Source organism: Aquarana catesbeiana, linkage group LG01, assembly GCF_042186555.1.
Source record: "Aquarana catesbeiana isolate 2022-GZ linkage group LG01, ASM4218655v1, whole genome shotgun sequence".
Lineage (NCBI taxonomy): Eukaryota > Metazoa > Chordata > Amphibia > Anura > Ranidae > Aquarana > Aquarana catesbeiana.
Window position 1 is genome coordinate 980,578,087 of NC_133324.1, and position 23,985 is coordinate 980,602,071.

General features: G+C 44.6%; 1 protein-coding gene across 1 annotated transcript; it reads left to right on the forward strand.

The window, feature by feature from the left end:
• Nucleotides 1-751: 751 nt before the first annotated feature.
• Nucleotides 752-14,177, forward strand: LOC141129024 (uncharacterized). The gene is made up of 3 exons (XM_073616752.1): nt 752-1,276; nt 12,044-12,191; nt 13,941-14,177. The coding sequence occupies exons 1-3, from the start codon at nt 1,023-1,025 to the stop codon at nt 14,175-14,177; spliced, it is 639 nt and encodes a 212-aa protein (XP_073472853.1). The 5' UTR covers nt 752-1,022.
• The last annotated feature ends 9,808 nt before the right edge of the window (nt 14,178-23,985 follow it).

Sequence of the window (23,985 nt, forward strand, 5' to 3'; positions counted from 1 at the left end):
CATGTCTTTGTGAACCCTTTTATTAAAAAAAAAAATTGGGCTACTACGCCCTTAAAATACAGTTTTGGACCGGCGTACTCACTGGAAACTCACCTATCACTTGAGTCTGATCACCCCAATCTTAAAATTTTATATAATATATATAATTTTCCACATTGCAAGTGTGTAATGAAAATGGTCTTTACATTTGTAGGGGAAGTTCTCATAGTGGGGGGGGGGGGGTTATCTTTTAATCTAATGGCAGGTTTAGGCTTGTTCTTAAGTAAGATATTTTTTTTATTATTTTAAACTGAGCAATCAGATTGTATAGTGTATGGCCAGCTTTAAATCTAGTAATCTTTATTACACATTTTTTTTTTTTTTTTTTTTTTGTTACATTAATACAACAAACACGTTTCACATTCATCTTGTTCAGATACAGCAAAACTACACAATACATAAAATAGCCCCACAAATGATAATAAATAAAAAAAAAAAATCTCCCATCTCAGATCTGGCAGCCCTCTCTTTCTCCCCTCCTCATCCTCCCTCCCCCTCAGGAGACTCCCATCAACTAATATCCCCCCCTCCATAACTGCTGTTAATTGCTCAACTGTTGCTACCAGTTATCTGCTATCATTGCTGCTAATTGAGATATTTTATATATATATATATATGCTACCCTGTTTCCCTGAAAATAAGACCTACAAGGACTTTAACTATGGCTTATTTGGGGGGGTAGGGCTTATATTGCAGCCTCACCGACAATCACGCTAAGTCTTATTTTCGGGGAAACGGTATAAAGCTGCTACTGAATTGTTGCAAGTTAATCGCTAAATTGCTAAAGAGCAGAATGGTCAGCTTTACACACCTAGTTGTTGGCATATGAGAATTTCTAAAACAGAATTTTGGACTAATGGCCTGAAAAGGATGGAGTGCTGGCTTTTGTTTGTTTTGCAAGGTTTTAAACCATTTACCAATTTACCGTCTTCTCTCCTTTTCTATGTGTCTTTCCACTTTTCAGGGTGAGAAGATCTCCTCTTATGTGCCCCATTTTCTTTAAAGTGGAGACTTTCCTTTGCACACACCTTAGAAGGGTTTGTATGAATGAGGCCCCTGATGAGGAAATCAAAGCCGCCATTTCTGGGGCTCGAGACAAACTATTCAAATCAGCCAAATGTTGTGCGGTCCCTTCCAGACAATTAGAAGAACAATTCAATCCAGAAATATTGGAAGACATTGCAAAGTTTTTGGAGGACAGAGGACTAACTGTAATAAACAAACCGAGCTTAACAAGGTATGTAAGGTCACCATGTTTTGTCTTCATCTTACCACACCGGTTACAATCTAATTGGAATTGAGTAATGTCAGCGATGCACTTCCTTTTTTTTTTTTTTTTTTTTTTTTTATCTGCAATAACCTCCAAATCAGGACAAGTTTCAGGGTGTACACCCTTCTTCAGGCAGTACTAATACACAAAGTTTTATCATGGTGTTAATAAGACTCTCTCTGAAGATAAAATCCGATACTTAGTACGCATGCGCGGAGTCTCCACGATGGCCGCTTAAGCCAGAGCTCCATCACACCCAGCCCCAACGACGCACACAGCTCACCACAGACCGATTTTTTTTTTTTTTTTTTTTTTTAAAGAGCCACAGCGTGCGATCCGGACCCCTGAGCATCCAGGGAACCCCACCGCATGTCTGGGAACCAGATCCGAAGAGATTTTGGGCCGCAATTCGATCAGGCGCCGCCGCCCTGGTGTACCAAGATGGCCACCGCGGCCCAGCAGCATGCTTCAGGGAAGCAGAGCCACGCTGTTCAGAGGCAAGTGTTGGCCCCGGCGTCTCTAAACTTCACCCCAACTAACCAGAGCACGCTCCAGCAGCAGATTACACCCTCCCCGGCCTCCACTAAATCGTTTCTCAGCAGGCACTATGGAGACCCCATGTTTTCTCCCCTGCACACCCCATGTTTTCTTCCCTGCACACCTTTCCCCAGAGGCAGGCCTCCACCCTGACGACCTACTATTGAAACTGTCAGCTTTACTGGAAAAGGGCCTTGCATCCACGGCTGCGAAGATAACTGGGGACATAAAGGCAGACTTCCAGAGTCTGGGCTCCAGGATGGAAGCCATAGAGCAGAAAACTTGTCATGACAGTAGCTATCACTAATCAGAACTCGAATCACATCCAGACACTTCAAGACAGACTTGATACAGCTCTATTCAGAATCGATGAACTAGAAAACAGATCCAGACGATACAACTTCAGGATCAGAGGTCTCCCGGAGTCCATTGTTGAGGTTTAACAAGCAACTAGGGATATAATCAAATCCCTGATCCCGAACATTCCGCAGCACCGCCTGGAATTGGACAGTCCACCGAGCCCTAGGGCCCCCCCAGAAAGGACGGATCACCCAGGGACATCATTGCTTGCTAAGCCACACTTCTACCTAGTCAAGGAGGAGGTGATGAAGCAGTCCAGAGTGATGAAACAACTCTCATGTCAAGGACACCCTATACAAATATTCGCAGACCTATCTCCCTCCACAATCCAGAGAAGAAGGGCACTGAAACCCTTACTAACAGTGCTGGCCCAAAAAGAAATTAAATACTAATGGACTTTCCCCTTTGCTGTCAAATTCTTCTACAGGAGCAAACACTATACGTTCTCTAATTTCCAAGACGGAGAGAAGACCCTCCTTTCACTGAAGCTCATCTCACTTGAAGCGGATATTGACTCCAACCCGGCCTACAACCCAGCTAAACGACCTTCACCTACCAGTCCGCTGACAACCATGTGGAACAAGCTGGAGACAAAGAGAACAAAGGACAATAATCCGACTTTAAGCACGGAATTGTCTCCTGCACTTTTCGACTCTGCGCCTTTTTTTTTTTTTTTTTTCTTTTTTCTCCGTACTCCAAGAGGGAGTAATGACCAGAGACTTCCTACCGAACTACTAGGAGTCCTAACTCCTCCAAGGTGCCCCAGATTCCCTCTCCCCTTATTCCCCAATTGGCAACTATCATTGCCTCTGTATACTTTTCTCCCCCACTGGAAACTGTATGAGCAGACTCTGAGGGAGTGGGTTGACCCCTGAGTTAATCCAGTGCATAGCACTTTTGTTTCTCCAACTGACTGAGAAGAGTCTCACTGTCAATAAATGCCTAGTTATACAACCCCCCCCCCCCCGCTCCCCCCCCCTTTTTTTTTTTATATGAGTTCATTTTTTGCTCCAACAGAGGCTAGGACATGAAAGTGGACCATTTACACACCTGTGGGGGGGTTGGGCTGGATACTTTGCTATATGGCTTTTCTATTGGGGATTGACACTAATCCCTACCTGGGATAGCGATCTGCCAGTTTTAGTTTCCTAAAGGGTTATTGGTTTGTTTAATTTTTACATATACAGACGCCATGGTGCTGGGTGCTGAGCATGTGCCTCCACCTATCCCCCCAGATCCTCCAAGCTCTGCGGGATAGGTTGTCTGCCCCTTTGCGCAGATGTAACTTTTGGGTTTAGACCCCAGGGGATGGCTTTGTCCCCAGGGAGCTATCCCTAGACATCTGAAGAGGCTCACTATGATCTTGTCACTTCTCCTCTTTTTCCTTCTCTGCTCTCTACCCCCCCTTCCCCCTCCCCTCCCCACTTTTTGGATCTCTCAATAATCATTTTTCTCTCAATATCCAATCAGGTCTACTTGAAGGCTCCCAAACGCACAGGAGACCTACACAGATGGTCCTTCAGGTCGCAAGTCCATTGTTTGACTTCCCAAACGGTAAGTGACGCAGGGCCTAACAACAGACTCACTCCTCTTCTCCATGCATGACCCACCCAAATTCCCATTCAGAATAGCTGCCCACAATGATCAAGGTCTAAATTCCCCCCTCAAAAGGAGAAAGCTGCTTGACAGCTACAAATCCCTCAAGCTAGACGTAGTAATGATACAAGAAACTCACTTCCCTGAATGGTACAGCCCCAAATTCTTACACCATCACTTTCCTCTATTTTACTTGGCAAAGGCAGAAGGCAAGTCGAAAGGGGTAACAATCTTCTTTTCCAAAACCTGCAACTTTGTTTGGCAGATGGACTTCAAAGACCCGGAAGGGAGATTCATCCTGGTCAAAGGGTTATTAAATGGGCATTTATTCTCCTTCGTCTCCTACTACGCCCCCGAATAAGGGTCAATACAAATTTTTTCAAGCAATGTTATCAACCCTTGTTCTTGGAGGGGACTCCCATACTCGGAGGAGACTCCAAAATAGCTCTAGATCAAGGGCTGGACAAATCCAACCCATCCAAACCCACTTTAACTCGTCCTACTAGGGCCAGTTTAAAATTTGCCAGATTGATCCATGCACATGGACTGGCTGATGTATGGCGTGAATCAAACCCAAAGAAAAGGGACTTCACCCACATCTTTAGCCCCCATCAATCCTATGGTAGAATAGATCATATCCTATTGCCCTCACTAAACCTACCCACCATAACTAGCTCCAAAATCATTGACACAACACTCTCTGACCATTCCATCGTCACAGTGACTCTACATAATGTTTCCCACAGACCCAAGCATTTTCAATGGAGGATTGACTCATTTAGCCTCCATCGGACCCCATTAGAGTGACCGAGATTAACAAAGCAATAATAGAATACTTCTCGCTAAACAATGTGGGCGATATCTCGGCAGAAGTTCTGTGGGCGGCCCATAAAGCCACCATCAGAGTTAAGATCATCCAAATCTCATCGAAAGGAAAGAAGGCAGACATAGATATACTAGAAAAGTACGCTTTCCTCCGGGCACAACATAAAAGGGACCCGACCAGCGTCACAACTAGACACAGCCAGACTAGAACTGAACCTAGCCCTCACAGTTCAAGCTGAGAAACTATTACGGTGGAGTGGAGCAAAGTTTTATTCTCAGAAAGACAGACTAGGCACAATGTTGGCCAACAAACTCGCCCCCAAGACGCACTCCCTAGGATACGAACACATAACCAGATTACTACCTCTGACCCCACCAAAATCCTTTTAGCATTCAGGGAATTTTATCATAAACTCTATAGCGACAACCAGAAGGGCTCTGATAGCTCCATCTCACAATTAGGGATGAGCCGAACACCCCCCTGTTCGGTTCGCACCAGAACATGCGAACAGGAAAAAAATTTGTTCGAACACGCGAACGCCGTTAAAGTCTATGGGACACGAACATGAATAATCAAAAGTGCTAATTTTAAAGGCTAATATGCAAGTTATTGTCAATAAAAGTGTTTGGGGACCCGGGTCCTCCCCCAGGGGACATGAATCGATGCAAAAAAAAGTTTTAAAAACGGCCGTTTTTTCAGGAGCAGTGATTTTAATAATGCTTAAAGTCAAACAATAAAAGTGTAATATCCCTTTAAATTTCATACCTGGGGGGTGTCTATAGTATGCCTGTAAAGGGGCGCATGTTTCCCGTGTTTAGAACAGTCTGACAGCAAAGTGACATTTTGAAGGAAAAAACACATTTAAAACTACCGCGGCTATTGCATTGCCGACAATACACATAGAAGTTCATTGATAAAAACGGCATGGGAATTCCCCACAGGGCAACCCCGAACCAAAATTAAAAAAAAAAAATGATGTGGGAGTCCCCCTAAATTCCATACAAGGCCCTTCAGGTCTGGTATGGATATTAAGGGGAACCCCAGCCAAAATTTAAAAAAAAAATTGACGTGGGGTTCCCCCTAAATTCCATACCAGACCCTTCAGGTCTGGTATGGATTTTAAGGGGAACCCCGCGCCAAAAAAAAAAAAAAAAAGGCGTGGGGTCCCCCCAAAAATCCATACCAGACCCTTATCCGAGCACGCAACCTGGCAGGCCGCAGGAAAAGAGGGGGGGACGAGAGTGCGGCCCCCCCCCTCCTGAACCGTACCAGGCCACATGCCCTCAACATTGGGAGGGTGCTTTGGGGTAGCCCCCCAAAACACCTTGTCCCCATGTTGATGAAGACAAGGGCCTCATCCCCACAACCCTGGCCGGTGGTTGTGGGGGTCTGCGGGCGGGGGGCTTATCGGAATCTGGAAGCCCCCTTTAACAAGGGGACCCCCAGATCCCGGCCCCCCCCCTGTGTGAAATGGTAAGGGGGTACTTACCCCTACCATTTCACTAAAAAACTGTCAAAAATGTTAAAAATGACAAGAGACAGTTTTTGACAATTCCTTTATTTAAATGCTTCTTCTTTCTTCCTTCATCTTCTTCTTCTTCTGGTTCTTCTGGCTCTTCTGGTTCTTCCTCCGGCGTTCTCGTCCAGCATCTTCTCCGCGGCGTCTTCTATCTTCTTCTCCTCGGGCCGCTCCACACCCAAGGCATGAGGGGGGAGGCTCCCGCTCTTCTCTTCATCTTCTTCTCTTCTTCATCTTCTTCTTCATCTTCTTCTTCTTCTTCTCTTCTTCCTTCTTCTCTTCTTCATGTCTTCTCCGGGCCGCTCCGCAGCCATGCTGTGGCATGGAGGGAGGCTCCCGCTGTGTGACGGCGTCTCTTCGTCTGACGGTTCTTAAATAACGGGGGGCGGGGCCACCCGGTGACCCCGCCCCCCTCTGACGCACGGTGACATGACGGGACTTCCCTGTGGCATTCCCCGTGACGTCACAGGGAAGTCCCTCAAGTCACCGTGCGTCAGAGGGGGGCGGGGTCACCGGATGGCCCCGCCCCCGTTATTTAAGAACCGTCAGACGAAGAGACGCCGTCACACAGCGGGAGCCTCCCTCCATGCCACAGCATGGCTGCGGAGCGGCCCGGAGAAGACATGAAGAAGATGAAGAAGAAGATGAAGAAGAAGATGAAGAAGAAGATGAAGAAGAAGATGAAGAAGAAGATGAAGATGAAGAAGAAGATGAAGAAGAAGATGAAGAAGAGAAGAAGATGAAGAGAAGAGCGGGAGCCTCCCCCCTCATGCCATGGGTGCGGAGCGGCCCGAGGAGAAGAAGATAGAAGACGCCGCGGAGAAGATGCTGGACGAGAACGCCGGAGGAAGAACCAGAAGAGCCAGAAGAACCAGAAGAAGAAGAAGACAGTTTTTTAGTGAAATGGTAGGGGTAAGTACCCCCTTACCATTTCACACAGGGGGGGGCCGGGATCTGGGGGTCCCCTTGTTAAAGGGGGCTTCCAGATTCCGATAAGCCCCCCGCCCGCAGACCCCCACAACCACCGGCCAGGGTTGTGGGGATGAGGCCCTTGTCTTCATCAACATGGGGACAAGGTGTTTTGGGGGGCTACCCCAAAGCACCCTCCCAATGTTGAGGGCATGTGGCCTGGTACGGTTCAGGAGGGGGGGGGCCGCACTCTCGTCCCCCCCTCTTTTCCTGCGGCCTGCCAGGTTGCGTGCTCGGATAAGGGTCTGGTATGGATTTTTGGGGGGGCCCCACGCCGTTTTTTTTTTTTTGGCGCGGGGTTCCCCTTAAAATCCATACCAGACCTGAAGGGTCTGGTATGGAATTTAGGGGGACCCCCACATCTTTTTTTTTTTTTATTTTGGTTCGGGGTTGCCCTGTGGGGAATTCCCATGCCGTTTTTATCAATGAACTTCTATGTGTATTGTCGGCAATGCAATAGCCGCGGGTAGTTTTAAATGAGTTTTTTCCTTCCAAATGTCATTTTGCTGTCAGACTGTTCTAAACACAGGAAACATGCGCTCCTTTACAGGCATACTATAGACACCCCCCAGGTACGAAATTTAAAGGGATATTACACTTTTATTGTTTGACTTTAAGCATTAATAAAATCACTGTTCCTGAAAAAATGTCCGTTTTTAAAACTTTTTTTTGCATTGATCCATGTCCCCTGGGGCAGGACCCAGGTCCCCAAACACTTTTTATGACAATAACTTGCATATAAGCCTTTAAAATTAGCACTTTTGATTTCTCCCATAGACTTTTAAAGGGTGTTCCGCGGCATTCGAATTTGCCGCGAACACCCCAAATTGTTCGCTGTTCGGCGAACTTGCGAACAGCCAATGTTCGAGTAGAACATGAGTTCGACTCGAACTCGAAGCTCATCCCTACTCACAATTTATGGACACCCTCCCCATTCCACAACTCTCTGAAAAACACAAATCTATTATGGAGGACCGAATTTCAGTGGAAGAAACTTTAGAGGTCATAAAAAACCTTAAGAGGGGATCGGCCCCAGGACCGGACAGGCTATCGGTGCCCTACTATAAAACATTTGCAGAGACCTTGGCTCCCTACTTTACCAAATTCTTTAATAAAAAGGCGACTGGCTCTCCCCTCAACCCCGACCTAAATACGGCCTTCATCACTGTTATCCCGAAACAAGAGAAAAATTACAAAGGGGTAAGGAGTTACAGACCAATTTCATGAATAAATAATGACTTGAAAATCCTCACTAAAATCCTCGCTAACAGGCTAAACTCCTTTATCAAATCCTATATCCACAAAGATCAGGTGGGTTTCATACCAGGTAGACGGGGACCTGACCAAACCAGACGAACCATAGACATTGCATCTATCCTACAGACGAACTGGCCGGGGGGGTGTCAGACAACAGGGAATGTTACTCTCCCTGGATATACAAAAAGCGTTTGACTCAGTATCCTGGCAGTATATTTTCTCACTATTAGACCACTGGGGGTTTGGTGAACGCTTTCTAGGAACTATTAAGGCTCTATATTCCTGACCAACAGCACTTATTAGATTACTAGGATACCACTCCTCCCCGATCCGCATCGCTAGAGGCATGAGGCAGGGTTGCCCTTTATCCCCCCCAGTGTTTGCCATAGCCATTGAGACATTAGCAATAGAGATTCTAGTGAATCCAGACATTAGGGGGGTTTCCTGCGGAACCCAGGAGCACAAATGTGGTCTATTCGCTGATGACCTAATACTTTATATCACCTCTCCCCTTACATCCCTACCCAACCTATGCAAAACTTTATCCTCTTTTGTGAACATATCTGGCCTCCAGATAAACTACTCTAAATCCCAAAGCCCTTAACATTTCCCTTAACCCTGAGACGGTCTCCCTACTGATACTAAACTTTCAGTTTGACTGGAATGAATCAGCCTTCAAATATCTAGGCATCTCCCTGACCCCCAAATTTGAATCTCTCTACACCAAAAACTATCCCCTCATGTACCATAAACTAGAACAAGACATACAATCCTGGTCCAAACAAAATTTGTCCTGGCTAGGAAGAGTAAATGCAGTGAAGATGACGTTGATGCCTAGACTACTCTACCTTTTCCGAGCCCTTCCCATCCCATTGAAGAGGGTTCACGTTCAGTCCTTCCAGAGCAAAATCCTAAAATTTTATTTGGGGGGGGGGGGGGGGCTCGGGATACAGGCTAAAACAGACCTTGTATCTATCACGACAGGGCGGGCTGGGCCTCCCTCATCTTCACAGATACTACCTGGCAGCCAGACTAGCACAGCTCTCTGGGATTTATTCTAACATGGGAAAACCAGATTTTATACAGATAGAATGTCAAGCGGTCCCCCAACACACCCTAGATTTTTTACTCTGGACTCTCCCCAAAAATAGACCCCCCATTTTGCCCCTACACTCTCACACTCCTTCACGATGTGGGACAAACAGATCAAATCCAAACCTCTCATCTGCAACGAAACCCCTGTCACACTTGTTCTGTAACCCGAAATTCCCTCCAGGATTAGACATTAAGGCCTTCCAGTGGTGGCTTGACAAGGAGCTGTATTGGATAAGCCATTTCTTCATGTCTAGGGGCCCTATAACCCTTGCACAATGCATCAGTAATCTAGACCTTCCACACTCAGAATGACTTTGGTTTGGCCAAATGAATCACTTCCTGCGAAGCAAATGGCTGGATAAACCGAATCCCCCAAAATTTTCCAATTACGAGCTTTGGTGCGGTCAGGCCATGGAGCAAAAAGGCATATCAGTTGTCTATGCGTCACTTTCCCAACCCCTCTGCAAATCTTCATACATATTGGCCTGGGAGCAGAACTTACAATTCCAGTGGAGCCTGGAGACCTGGCAGTCGGTAATAGCATCGGCATACAAAGGTATCATCAACACCTCCCTCATGGAAGAAAATATAAAAATTATGACCAGATGGTACATGACACCAGCTAGACTGACAAAAATCTTTCCATCAGTCGAACCCCTATGTTTTAGAGGCTGCCAACTTACAGGCACAATTTTGCATGTGTGGTGGACATGCCCCAGAATCAGGCCTTTCTGGAAAAAGATATTTCATCTAATCAAAAGGGCAATCGGATGCGAGATTCCCGGGTCTCCAGAAACCGCACTATTGAATGCACACGTTCTTTGCCTTTCCAAGTACAATCGCAAAATGATTCACTTTATATTTTTGGGAGCTAAGATGACACTGGCTAGGGCTTGGAAGCAACCCTCAGTCTCTACAAGGGCTGCTATCAGGAAGATCTCCTGGATCATGGACCAGGAGAAAATGGAGAGCTTCCTCAACGATACAAAACAGAAATTTGAGATGATCTGGGAACCGTGGGCTAAACTCATGGGTGTAGCAATCTCCCCAGGGTTGCTTCCGAGCCAAAGCCAAGACAAAAATTGAGACATAAAAACCTTACTTCCCTTTTCTGTTCTTTCCCCCTCTTTCTTCTTTTGGGTCTGTCCCTTTCTATTACAGGGTTCATGTTTTGTATGCTTGGTACATTCCCAGGGTCCCGCTCTAGAGGCAGCAGGTCTCAAGTAGAGGCTCCCCACAGGGTTGGGGGATCCCACTCCTTGGAACAGTATGATCCCGTAGGGGGTGCCGAGGTGATAGGACCCTCTTCCTCCAACCCTAGTTGGGCTTGAGGGGCCTCTCTATTAATTTTGGGACTGCCGTCAGGGAGGCTACTCCCAGTTAACATCAACTCCCCCAATAGGGGGCGGGTAATATAAATATTATATTGTCTGGTTTGTACTCTTTTCACCATCTTATTTTACTGTATTATACCAACATATTGTATCCCGCCTATCTCTTTGTAACTGTATACTTAAGTAACTGTAAGTATGACGCCCACCTCTGCGACTCTCCCCCCCTCCCCCACACCATTTCATTGCTCTCTTCCGGTCTTCTCTCACAACTCCCTGAGTTTGCTTTTACAATTTCTGTGTGTCTTATTTTTTTAGAGATTCTTTAACAGTCTACTGGGCCTAAGATGTTGGGGCAACTAAAGTATCATGGACAGTACTCAGTTTTTGTAATGTACACGAATATGACTACAATTACATCAATTTAATTGTATAATCTCCTTTTAGATCTGCAAACTAGCTGTTTGAATAGTTGAATGTTTTAATAACCAAATCAATCTGTACAAAGACCCTTACATAGAGGTTTTCCTTTTAATAAAATTAGCTAAAGTTTGTCTTTTTCAAGGAATAGAATGCAAAATTTCAAAATGTTTTGGCCCAGTCTTTTTCGGTAGTTTAGTTTTAGAGTTGGTCATTTTTCATTTCCCCGTTTTTTCCAACATAATTTTCTTTTGAACCGTTCGTTCTCTCATGCTCCTATCTGATGTTCACTTGAGTTCTTTCTCTTGATCTCACTTAGACGTTTTACCACACTCTCCCTCTATCCAACATGGTGTTGATGAAAAACATTAATAAAACTTTACTTGGGTTCTTAGATTATCCCCCTCAAGAGTCTAAATGGAACTTTCATCGGCAACCCCAAGACCTCAGGTTAATACAGCAGTCACACCACATGTGCCAAATCATGAAGATCCAGGGAGAGTTCAGGAACCATCTGTAGAAGACTCCACAACATTGCAATGTTTAATGAAGACTCGTACAACCTCATCCCCATAAGGGACTTATTGTCTGAAGGACAGTCAAGGACTGCCATGGTTTCACCATGTGTGTCTGAAGAAGCTTCCGGTTCCTCACAATGCACATGGCCCACAGTGGAGAAAATAGTGCAGGAAGAAGAGGATACAGGAGATGATATACCAGAGGTTTATGGGGTTTCACGGTAACTATAAAATTTTGTTTACAATTTTATCTGCATCAATTCAAACTCTCCATTCTTCTGCATTTCTAATGTTTTTCTAATAAAGGATTCAGTATACAAACTGGACCTCGAAGACACGATTACACATGAGAAAAGGAGGACTCTATGAAAGGCATTCTTTGAAAGCACCAATACTCAAGGAGTTTGCAACATATTTACATGAAACTTTGGAGATGGAGAACTATAAACAGGAGGTATGAAACCAGTACTGTACTAGATTTGGTTACCAAAATGTTAATGGATCAAAATAAAAACATTTAGCCTAGGTTCAGACTAGTGCGATGCGGTAACCAGCGCCGGTTCCCACATCTCTCCCGCAGGCAGGTCACACCGCCCTCTGCCAACCGCTGTGGGTGTCATTACAATGTTAATGACACCCCCAGAATGGTTCAGATTGCAGTGCAAACTTTGAACTCACACAGGAATCGGACTGCTGAGAACACCCACGTGATCCGATTCCAGTGCGGGGAAAACACAAGTCCCTGCGCCATTTTCTGTGCAAATCCAATGCATACAGTTAATGCATGTGAATACAACTGTATGGCTGAACTCGCATTGCTCAGACATCGCATGTGATCGGCACCTACGGTGCGTGTATGAATCGCATGTGATGTCTGAGATCACACTAGTCTGAACCTAGGCTTAAATGCTGAAGAGGTCTTTCCAGGGGCGTGCCTTAGAGTGTGGCTCCACCTACTTGAGACAGAAAAACACGATGTTCACAAGCTCAGAACAGAAGCCCCTTTCCTTCAGGCATTTCTTGTGTAGGGTTTCTTTAGGACCCAGGGGTGAGTGAAGGCGGGGTCTGTTTGGGACGTCAGTTTACACATGGGGGTGTTACATAATGGACTGATCCAGTGGCCTTGCTTGAAATTCCAATGCTGCATCTGTCCAATGGTGTTCCGTCAGAATTGGCGACCCATCAAATGATGTAATGGAAGGAACGTTCCATCAGATGAATACTTACTGCACATTTGTAGCAGGTTTGATAATGTGACAGAACACCTGCAGTCACAAGGCCGCAGCGGACATTTTGCTACACCCAGCTAAGTCTTGAATTTCGGTCATTTTAGCAATAAACTGAGTGGATATAAATGTAGTATGTTGAAATCTGTGATGCCGTTTTGAAAATAGCTGGATGCCAGCAGTAGGAAGCTGGCAGAGGCCATGATGGTACACCCCGCACTGGTCAGCACTAAACCTTTAGACTGAAAATATAACATGAAAACAGCATGGCAGAGCTCAATATACTATATTGAGTCATATATGCTCACTTTATTTGTTAAAGGACTGAAATTCAAGACGTAGCTGGGTGTAGCAAGATGTCCGCTGTTGCTTTATGACTGCAGGTGTTCTTTCAGATTAGCAAACCTGCTCATGCACAGTAAGTATTCAGCTGATGGAACGTCACTCCCGTTACCTAATCTGACGGGTTGCTGATTCTGATGGAACACTGGCTCTAACACTGAGAATCGAGCAAACCCTGCCAATCGCTTGGTTCTCAGAGCTCCCTGAGCAGAGATCTGGTGACTGTCAGTCGCTGCTCTCTGCTCTGCCCCCTCCTCCCTCACTTTAGTGCTGGGCTGTGGAGGGGGCAGGAGCAGCCGGCTCAGGTTGTCGGTGGCTCACTGGGAGCCTGAGCCGGGTGCTGGTCCAGGCATGTGGATGGATCCCGACCATATGGTCATGGCCCTTCCCGAGCATGGACTGGCTCTGTGACATCAGCCAACAGCGGGCTTCAGCCCCCTAAAAATGGTTCACAGGAGTGCAGAATGAACTGTGATCCACAGGAGAAGTACAGCCAAATGAGCTTTCACTGTACTTCTCCTTGAATATGCCAGACAGATTTTCCTCTGTAAACTTATCAATCTGCTTCTCTGTGCCAACACTGCAGTACACCCTTCATCCAATTTACAATCAATTCTGGTTTGTTTTCCCCCTAGGTTGAGGATGTAGCCAGTTTCTTATATTTTATGAATCCAAAACGTGTAAACCTACATTTTGTGAAGGACATAGGAAAAGTAAATAAACGTGACCTTAAGAACCGGACCATAAGTGACTACTTGAAGCACGTGAGACGCTTTGTAACCTATCAGTTAAAGGGAACTAATCTCTCTGTGAAAGATCCTGAACTTTTTCTACATTGTACATTTTTTATGAACATCACCGACGATATATAAAATAGGATAATGAAGCTCGTATCTCGTGAGAATGTCAGTAAAAGGTCATCTAATCTTTGGTTGTGCCGATTATTCTGACTTTGTCATTTCTTAGAACTTCCTGCAATGCTGTACCCTTCACATCAATTACAGGTTTGAAACCTTGATGACTGCCTCCAAAACTCCAACCGAATGCCGCTGGAGGTAGCAAAGGAGACCTTTCTGGAAGCTAATCGGGAAAGCCCAAAATAAATAGAATTTGGAAGTGAGCACCAAGTGTGATATTATATATTACCTGGAAGCAGTTCTGGTGCTTAAGCATCTTCAGAGACCAGGGAAGGTTAAGAACATGACAGTAAGTAAAAAAATGTTACATAGTAGGTAAGGCTGAATAAAGACAAAAGGCCATCCAGGTTAACCTGCACATGTGTCAGTGTCTATATTTCCCATATCCCTGTATGTTGTGTTCTTTAAGATGCACATCCAAGAGTCTCATAAAAATATCCATACTCCCCGCAGCCACCACTAATTGTGGAAGAGATCCACATCCTCACTGCCCTGACAGTGAAAAAAACCTGCACAGTTTAAGGTTAAACCGCTTCTCCTCCAATCTCATTGTGTGTCCTCTTGTACTTCCTGAGACTGAATTGTTTTTCTATATGCTGGGATCACCACTGAGGTCTTTGTAAATCGCTATCATATCTCTTCTCAAGCGTTGTTTCTCCAGCGAGAATAGATTTGGGGTTTGCAGTTGTTCCTCGTAATGGAGATCCTCCAGTCCCCTTATTAGTTTTGTTGCCCTTCTTTGGACTCTCTCCAGTTCCAGCACATCCTTCCTGAGGACTGGTGACCAGAACTGGACAGAATACTCCACATGTGGCCTAACCAGAGTTTTATTAAGTGGCGGGATTATAGTTTTATCCCTGGAATATATCCCTTTTTTTTTTTTAATGCATAATATTCTGCCCGCTTTGGTAGCTGCAGCTTGGCATTGCCTGCTATTGCTCAATCTGTCTTCTACTGGGACCACCAGATCTTTCTCCATCCTTCATTCCCCCTAGGGAGTAGTTTGCATTTATCTCCCCCCCCCCCCCCCAAGTGCATTACTTTACATTTTTCCACATTAAACCTCATTTGCCATGTATTTGCCCACTCCATTATTTTGTTCAGGTCTTTCTGTAAAATTTCTATATTCTGATAAGTTATTGTCCTGCTTATTTTTGTGTCATCCTCAAACTGAGATTGAGCTATTTATCCCATTCTCTATAATTTACGAATAAATAGAATAGAATTGGTCCCAAGACAGGACCTTGGGGTACCTCACTTACCACTCCAGACCAGTCTGAGTACACGTTATTTATCACCACCCTTTGGACACGCCACTGTAACCAGTTTTTGACCTAAGAACAAACATTATGGTCCACGAAGAACAAACATAGTCCACGCCTTCAGACCTCAGCTTTTAGAATAAGCGCTTATGGGGAACTGTATTGAATGCCTTTGCAAAATCCAGATACACCAAATCCACAGGTCTTCCCCAGTCTAGATGGCAGCTCACTTCCTCCTACAATGTTAACAGATTGGTCTGGCAAGAACAACCTTCAGTAAACCCATGCTGCTGATGACTACTTAAGATTTTTCCTCAGTAAAATTTTGGATATAGTCCCTTATCATCCCTTCCAATAATTTACCAACGATTGATGTTAGATTGATGTTAGACTAACTGGCCTATAGTTCCCAGGGATTTGTCTCTGTCCTTTTTTGAATATTGGTACATTGGAGAAAAGCCAATCAGCTGGTACCAATCCTATCCAAAGATTAGGGACAATGGTTTGGCTATAACCTGACTGAGTTCTCTGAGGACTCTCGGGTGTAAGCCATCTGGTCCTGGTGATTTATTTGTATTAAGTTTATCTCGTCCTTCCTTCACTCTGGCCTCTGTTAGTCACAAGGGTACATCCTGTGATGTTTCACCAACACTACTTCCTCAGTCGGTATACCCCCTCCTTGTGCTGTGTAAAAACTGAGAAGGCATTTAGTACAATCTCTGGGTCATCCGTAACCATCCTCCCTTCCTCATCCTTTATGTGGGCAATATGCTCCGATTTTGCATTTTTACTGTTAATCTATCTAAAAAAAATCCTTTGGATTTTTTGTGTCTCTCCTAATCCTTTTTTTGCCACATTTATTGCGTTCTTGCACCTCCTTATTGCATTCCTTATAGTGTTTGTATGGTGACAATGACCCATCCCCTTTATATTGTTTAAAGACTTTTTTTTTTCTCTTTTAATGAGGCTTTTTACATTATGGTTTAGCCATCCTGGTTTAACCTTCACTCTTCTATATTGAATGCACTGTGTGATACCTTTTTGTTTTATAGGCTCCTAAACCATTCCCATGTTTCTTCCATGTTCAATGTTCCCAGGATTTGGTCCTGATTAATGTCATGTAGTAAAGACCACAGTTCAGAAAAAAATGCTTGTTTGAAATTTAGTGTTCTTCTGCTACCCTCGTGCCTACTTTTTCTATGTTTTACATGAAATGAGATCGTCCTACGATCGCTAGATCCCAAAATGTAAGAAATTGTGACTGCAGAAGATGTCTCTGCGTGTTTTATCTTTATTTTGTACTCCTAGGTTTACGAGAGGGAGAAGCGAGTGCACCACAGATACGTCACTTCCGAAAACACGGCCTCTTATCCAATCATTGGGGTTCAGCTACATAAGACGGCCACAAACCAAGTAGAAGCATTTGCTTTGGAGGAAGAAGAGGAAATGGTAATATGATAAAGAACAGGGTTTGGAGAGATGGAAAATAAAGTTGGAGTGCTGATTTTTTTTTTTTTTTTTTTTTTTCAGTGGTTCAAAGTATACTTTGAGCAGGTAAGGCCAACCTTGCTGAAAGAAGACTCTCAGAAGCAATTATTTTTGTCAACGTCTGGGCACAGCATTTACAATGTGTCACATGACCTACGGAGATATCACAAGAGGTAATTTAAGGGTTAAAGTATAAAATTATCCGTGCAAAAAACAAAAACAAAAAAAAACATGCAAGTCCCCGATATTCAGGGCTTCTTTTGAGGGTGTTTGCCCCTCCCTCTTCCTATCTATATTAGGTGAGGTTGAAAAAGACACAAGTCCAACCTATGTGTGTGATTTTATGTCAGTATTACATTGTATATCCCTGTATGTTGTGGTCATTCAGTTGCTTACCTAAGTTTGTGGTTTTTTTTGTTTCGTTTTTTTTCTTTTGAAACTATCGATGCCCCCACTGAGACCACCGCCTGTGGAAGGGAATTCCACATCCTTGCCACTCTTACAGTAATGAACCATCTTGACAGTTGATTGTTAAATGTCTTTTCTTCTAACTTTAATGAGTGGCCACGAGTCTTCTTAAACCCCCTTCCATGTAAAAGTTTTCTCCCTATTGTGGGGTCACCAGTCCAGTATTTGTGTATTGTGGGGTCACCAGTCCGGTATTTGTGTATTGTGGGGTCACCAGTCCGGTATTTGTGTATTGTGGGGTCACCAGTCCGGTATTTGTGTATTGTGGGGTCACCAGTCCGGTATTTGTATATTGTGGGGTCACCAGTCCGGTATTTGTATATTGAAATCATATCCCCTCTCAAGTGTCTCTTCTCCAGAGAGAATAAGTTCAGAGCTCACAACCTTTCCTCATAACTAAGATCCTCCAGACCCTTTATTAGCTTTGTTGCCCTTCTTTGTACTCGCTCCATTTCCAGTACATCCTTCCTGAGGACTGGTGCCCAGAACTGGACAGCATACTCCAGGTGCGGCCGGACCAGAGTCTTGTAGAGCGGGAGAATTATCGTTTTATCTCTGGAGTTGATCCCCTTTTTAATGCCAATATTCTGTTTGCTTTATTAGCAGCAGCTTGGCATTGCATGCCATTGCTGAGCCTATCATCTACTAGGACCCCCAGGTCCTTTTCCATCCTAGATCCCCCCAGAGGTTCTCCCCCCAGTCTATAGATTGCATTCAGATTTTTGCCACCCAAATGCATTATTTTACATTTTTCTACATTGAACCTCATTTGCCATGTAGTCGCCCCTCCCCCATTCATTTGTTCAGATCTTCTTGTAAGATTTCCACATCCTGCGGAGAAGTTATTGCCCTGCTTAGCTTAGTATTGTCCCCAATCTCTACAGATCACAGCTATAATAGATCTCCTTTCTTTCCATTGACTCGCATATGAACTATATATGAAATCTTCTCATCTAATTGGATTTGACACGAGCGCTGCTGCAATATTTTAAAGGACTATATGGTTTAGAGGTTTTTAGTATTACATTTACATTCCATAGATTTTGTATCACTAAAGATCTGACTGGGGATGAAATTCTTCCCACTCTATCCAAAGCCAAATAAATGGTCTGACATACAGCTCCCCTCCCCCAATTCATTCTTCACTTTAGGTTTCAGATAAGAAATATAAGGAGCCACACAATCCGTAGAATATGTGAGACACGGACAATACAAGAATATTCCGACTAGAAAAAGAACCAGATGGTGAACGTTGTGCTGGAAAACGATATGTGAAAAAGGAAAAAATTGAAATGAATGAAATAAATAAAGCTGCCGGCACCAAAAAGCTCTATATACAAACTCAGATCTGTGAAAACATAGGGGGGGTGCAGCGCTAATAATAATGTGAAAAAAACACAACAATTTGAAGTTTGTGTCAAATATTCAGAAGTGGTGAAAAAACCTGAGATAATGAAAAGGGAAAAGTAAAGCAGAGTCCCAATATAAAATGTGAGAACCTTTTTTTTTTTGGTATGATGTTCCATAAATAGTGACCTGATTGAAGAATATGAACTCTATAAATGACAAATAACATCCACAAGTACCAAATATTATATGAAATAGTCCAAAAAGTATAAAATGGTGAAATCCAGAAACAAAGTACAAATGAATGAAAAGAGAAATGAGTGAAAAATGAGATAAACCTTCCAGTGAGATGAAGAGAATGTTAGGAATGGTGAAAGAAATGTCTAGAAATGATTGAATCTTCAGCAAAGTGCCAATTGTAATAGAGAGGGATTGAGAAGACACACATGAGGGATGAAGATATATTAGAGGTGTGAAGAAGAATTCTTCCTCCAAACAGACTTTGTACATCCAGAGTGACTATGTGATCTCCTCACCCGGAGAAACCATCACAACATCCATCTCACCCAGATCAGGGAATTCCCTCTCCCAAAATCCTGATAGTGGATGTCCCCAAATCCTGGATCCTTATCACTCCATCCACAAACATTGTATCCATAGTGCTGTATAGAAAAGAATCAATAAATGGCACTGATGACATGGAGCTGATAAACGTTGGATGTATCAATACATAATATAGCGGCGTCTCCTGTATTCCTCTATCTAATGTCATTTCACTTCCCTCTTCTGCTTCCTTCAGCTCCTCGGACACTGCGCTGGGCGGCTTCCACACCGGGGGGGCTTCATATTCTTCAATCAGGTCACTATTTATGGAGTTTTGGCTGAACTGGTACCATTTCCATCCTGCAGCCGTGTGACCCGGGATAAAGGGGATATAATCTCCAATCATATGGTGTATATATTGTCATCACCACTTTTCACATGTGGCGGCTGCCATCTTTTTCTTCATGTTGTTTTCAGCCAGCGATGCCCCCTGGAGATCACATCTACCCGAGGTTGGGAACACTCACCTTACTGGATTAGGCAGCAATGCCATCCTAGCACAGGAAATGTTTTATGACTTTAGAGCGGGGGAAGGGAACCCTATAGAGGTGGTGATCTACCTGAAGAACATGGGAGAAGTCAGAAGATCACCGGGCACAGCGTCACCTCCTCACCCCCAATTCACACCTCTCATTGCCGCACTACTGTGTGCCCATCACGGGCATTACACGGCTATCATGGGTTTATATCAGAGGGGGAGGGGGTGACCTCCTCACCACCTGTCACACACACTGGGATCGCTTTTCAGAGGAGCAGCAATGCCTGCTGCACTTGTTATTGAGCTCTTAGTTGCCCCCTTAGAGCTTGTTCACATATAAAGTTGGGGGGGAAACCCATGCGGTTGGGACATGATTTTACTGCCCCCCAATCCCGACTCTCTTTATCCGCTGAGGCAGCAGCCATAAAGGTGTAGACATGCCGCAGCAGGAATTACACCCCCTGTTGGTTTTGGTGGGGGCTTCCGCCTGACAATTGCTACCCATTCAAGTAAATGGGCCCACTGCAAGGGGTGCCACATCTGCAGGGTGCAAGGGGTTAAATCAGGTGTTGAGAACACAAAACAATGCTGCCAGCCTTAACCCCTGGTTTGCTGTACTGCACAGAGTTGCAGGACACTTGCAGAGCGGTCACATTCACTTGAATGGGTCATGTTTGGTAGGTGCTACACCCACCAACCATGACGGGACATACAAGTCCTGCTGTGACTACAACATGTGTACACCCCTGGACACCGCAACTAAAGGAGTGTGGTTAGGGCAGGGGTGATAAAAACACAGCTTAAGGTTTTACCACCCCCCCCCCCAAACTACAAATGTAAATGACCCCTTATTGTTCTGAGAACCCTATAAGGCTGCTTTCACACTGATGTGCTGCAGATTACCTGAACCCCAGGTGTATCTACAACTTTCCTTGGTGATCTGCACTTTGCCATAGACTACTATTATATCCTGCGGGTGAGTTGCACTTTCTGAAAGCTCATCAAATCTCCGGCATTCAGTAGATGAAATGTTCTTTCAGAAAGTGCTCCTAATCCACATAATAGAAGTGTATGGGTAAGGGCAGGAAAGGTGCAGGTCCCCTGTACTGGAGCGGCGGTGTGGGGTAAAGCACAGCACATGAGTGTGAAAGGCGTCTTCTACTATTATACTCGCTGTATTCCTTCACACTGACATGGAGATCTCTTCTTTCCTGCTGTTGGCACCACTCTGGAGGTCACTAGTGGGGGGGATAAGAGGTGGAGTCCAGTTGTTGTCACTCCACATGGGACAGGATCCGGCACTACAGAGGAAGGAGCAGCTTATGCGGCTCTTGCTCCAACTTTACAAGTAGTCCCTCTGCATTGCACTGGGTTTGATGGTCTGGGATGGGGGGAGGTCCAGCAAGCCCAGACCATGATCTACTAGTAACCTGTCTTGTGATCTACAGGTTGGTGACCCCCCACTTTAGATGACCTCTAGATCTCCTTCATAGAGGCGGAGGTGTTTGTTCAAAGAGCTGTGGATGAAGTTCTGTCTGATTATTATCAGATGACAAGATTTCTAGCAGTAATAGGTGGTCTATGTACATACAGACGCCATTGTTGGACTTTACAAACACAGAAAATATTTTTGGATGCCCCCCCTATGTACTGCAAGAGAGAAAATCACTTTCATTGTTCTGGTTAGAAAGGAGAAGGATTTGTGATTTTGGCATTTTTATACTTGTCTAAGGCCCCATTGGGGTTCGGGGGGTTCCCCATTCTTTTCCTGCTATGAAGACATTCCAGAAACTGAGTGAAAATATCGACTTAAAGCCGAGTTCTGGTAAAAAAAATAATTACAAGTCAGGAGATACAAATACTGGAGCTGCTGACTTTTAATAATTGGACACTTACCTGTCCCGGGGTCCAGCAATGTGGGGAATGAAGCCCCGCCCCTCTCACCCCTCCTCTCTCCATTATAACTGTGGGCGCCCGGCTGTGGCTTCACTGCGCATGCACGAGCCGCACCGCGACTGACCGGCCAATCATCTGGGACCTGTGATGTGTCCCAGATGATTGCCGAGAGGGGGGAGGGGTGATCTCCCTTCCAGTGCGCCGGGAGGAAGTGGGAGCTGGGACCCTCTAAAAAGGGGATCTAAAAAGGAGGGTATCCCCCCAAAAAAATGACATGCCAAATGTGACATGTCAGGGGGTCACCTCCCTTAAAGAGGAAGTTCCATTTTTGGGTGGAACTCGGCTTTAAGATGTGCCCTTCTTAGGGAATGCTCCCTCAGTGTCCTGATCAACCGGTACAGAAAGTGATGGTAAATGGCCTCCAACATCGGACAGTAAAAATTGAGGATCAGATATATAAACTCTTTAACCCCTTCAATACTGGGGGGCACTTCCCCCCCTTCCTGCCCAGGCCAATTTTCAGCTTTGAGTGCTGTCACACTTTGAATGACAATTACGCGGTCATACAACACTGTACACAAACATTGTTTTTTATCATTTTGTTCCCACAAATAGAGATTTCTTTTGGTGGTATTTGATCACTGCTGACATTTTTATTTTGTGCGCAACTAATAAAAAAAGACCAACTATTTTGAAAAAAAAAAGTTTTTCTTTGTTTCTTTTATAAAATTTTGTAAATTAAATATGTTTTCTCCTTCACTGACGGGCACTGATAGGTGGCACTGATAGGTGGACAGTGAGTGGCACTGCACGGCATTATTGGAACCTGTGTGTTTATCATTCTCTTGGGCCGTGTCTCCTCAGTCTGTCCAGTTAAACATTCCTTACTGCTCCATCGTTTGCATACATTACCATTTCTCATTTCTTATCCCTGTGATTAAAATCTCTAGGACAGAGTTGAGTAAAGCCTCGCTGTCACACTTACCCCAAACACAGGTGGTCAGACACTATAGCTCACTACTGTGTTCTTCACCTATAGCAGCCCCCTTTTCCCATAAGGCAAGCAGGCCTACCGGTACTCGGTTGCCCCCAGGTCTTATACACAATGTTATAGTGCCTGACCATCATGCCAGGGCAAGTGCAAACTGAGCAAAGCAAACAGGTACTTGCAGTTGGCAGACAGGTAGAGTGGTTCTATGACAGTCCGGGTAAAAGGCTGGCAGAGTTCTGATAATAGTCCGATATCCGGTCCAAGGTCATACACAGGAAAATCAAAACTAGCAGGGCAGACAGACAGGGAGCTTGATCAGGAATTAAACACACTATATCACAAGCATGCAACTGACAATTTTTCTGGCTTTTAACAGGCTTGGTTTCCACCCAGAGACTGGCCACATTAACCACCTTGCAGGTGGACAGACAAACAAGGAGAATGCCATAGCCAAAACCAGGATGCCGGAATGAAGAGTAGGAGCGCTAGATGTTCCTGACACTCACTATGCCAGTGTTTTCATCTCTATTCCTCAAGGCACCCCAACAGGTCATGTTTTCAGGGTCTCCATTGTTTTGCACAGGTGATTTCATCACTTTCACTGCCTTAGTAATTTCCACAGCCGTTTTCATCTGAGGGAAATCCTGAAAACATGACCTGTTGGGGCACCTTGAGGACTGGCGTTGAGAAACACTGCACCTGGTTTGCATGCAGTTTAATTCAATGTTTGTTCCCTACATAGTTGGAAAAGTATTTACCTTTTTTTTTTCTCATTCCACAGAATTATTGAAAAAGATTGAACACCTTTCCCAAGATCTACAGATGTGCAAAGAAAAACTTGGAATCAAAGCACCAGTTTTGTGGTCCGAGGTTTTTATTTATCAAGATTGGAAAAGACCAATGACTTTGCTTTTTCTCTCTCTGGACAGTTTAAGGCATTTTCCCATCCCCCTCTAGCTTGTTGGGGGAACATTTATTGTTGAATTCTGTTTTGTGCCATTGTTATAAGTTCACACATCTTCGGAGCGAATTACACCGGAGTCCTGAGCGTCTTCTGGTCTGCTTTCAGGTTTGACTTCAACCAAAACTTCTGACCAAAAATCAAACCCGAAACAGTGAAGAGGGGAGCACCGGACCCCTGATGTGATCCAATCTATACGGCAGTGTGACCCCAGACGTACGTTTTCACATTTTACTAACATTTTAGGAATGTTGTTGTGTTTTGTTTTG

Bases quoted from the DNA above. Each gene is read 5' to 3' on its own strand.
- LOC141129024 (XM_073616752.1), top strand. From the start codon at position 1,023: ATGTGCCCCATTTTCTTTAAAGTGGAGACTTTCCTTTGCACACACCTT. The intron at 1,277-12,043 runs GTATGTAAGGTC...TTTCTAATAAAG, and splicing joins AACAAACCGAGCTTAACAAG to GATTCAGTATACAAACTGGA. The intron at 12,192-13,940 runs GTATGAAACCAG...TTTTCCCCCTAG, and splicing joins TGGAGAACTATAAACAGGAG to GTTGAGGATGTAGCCAGTTT.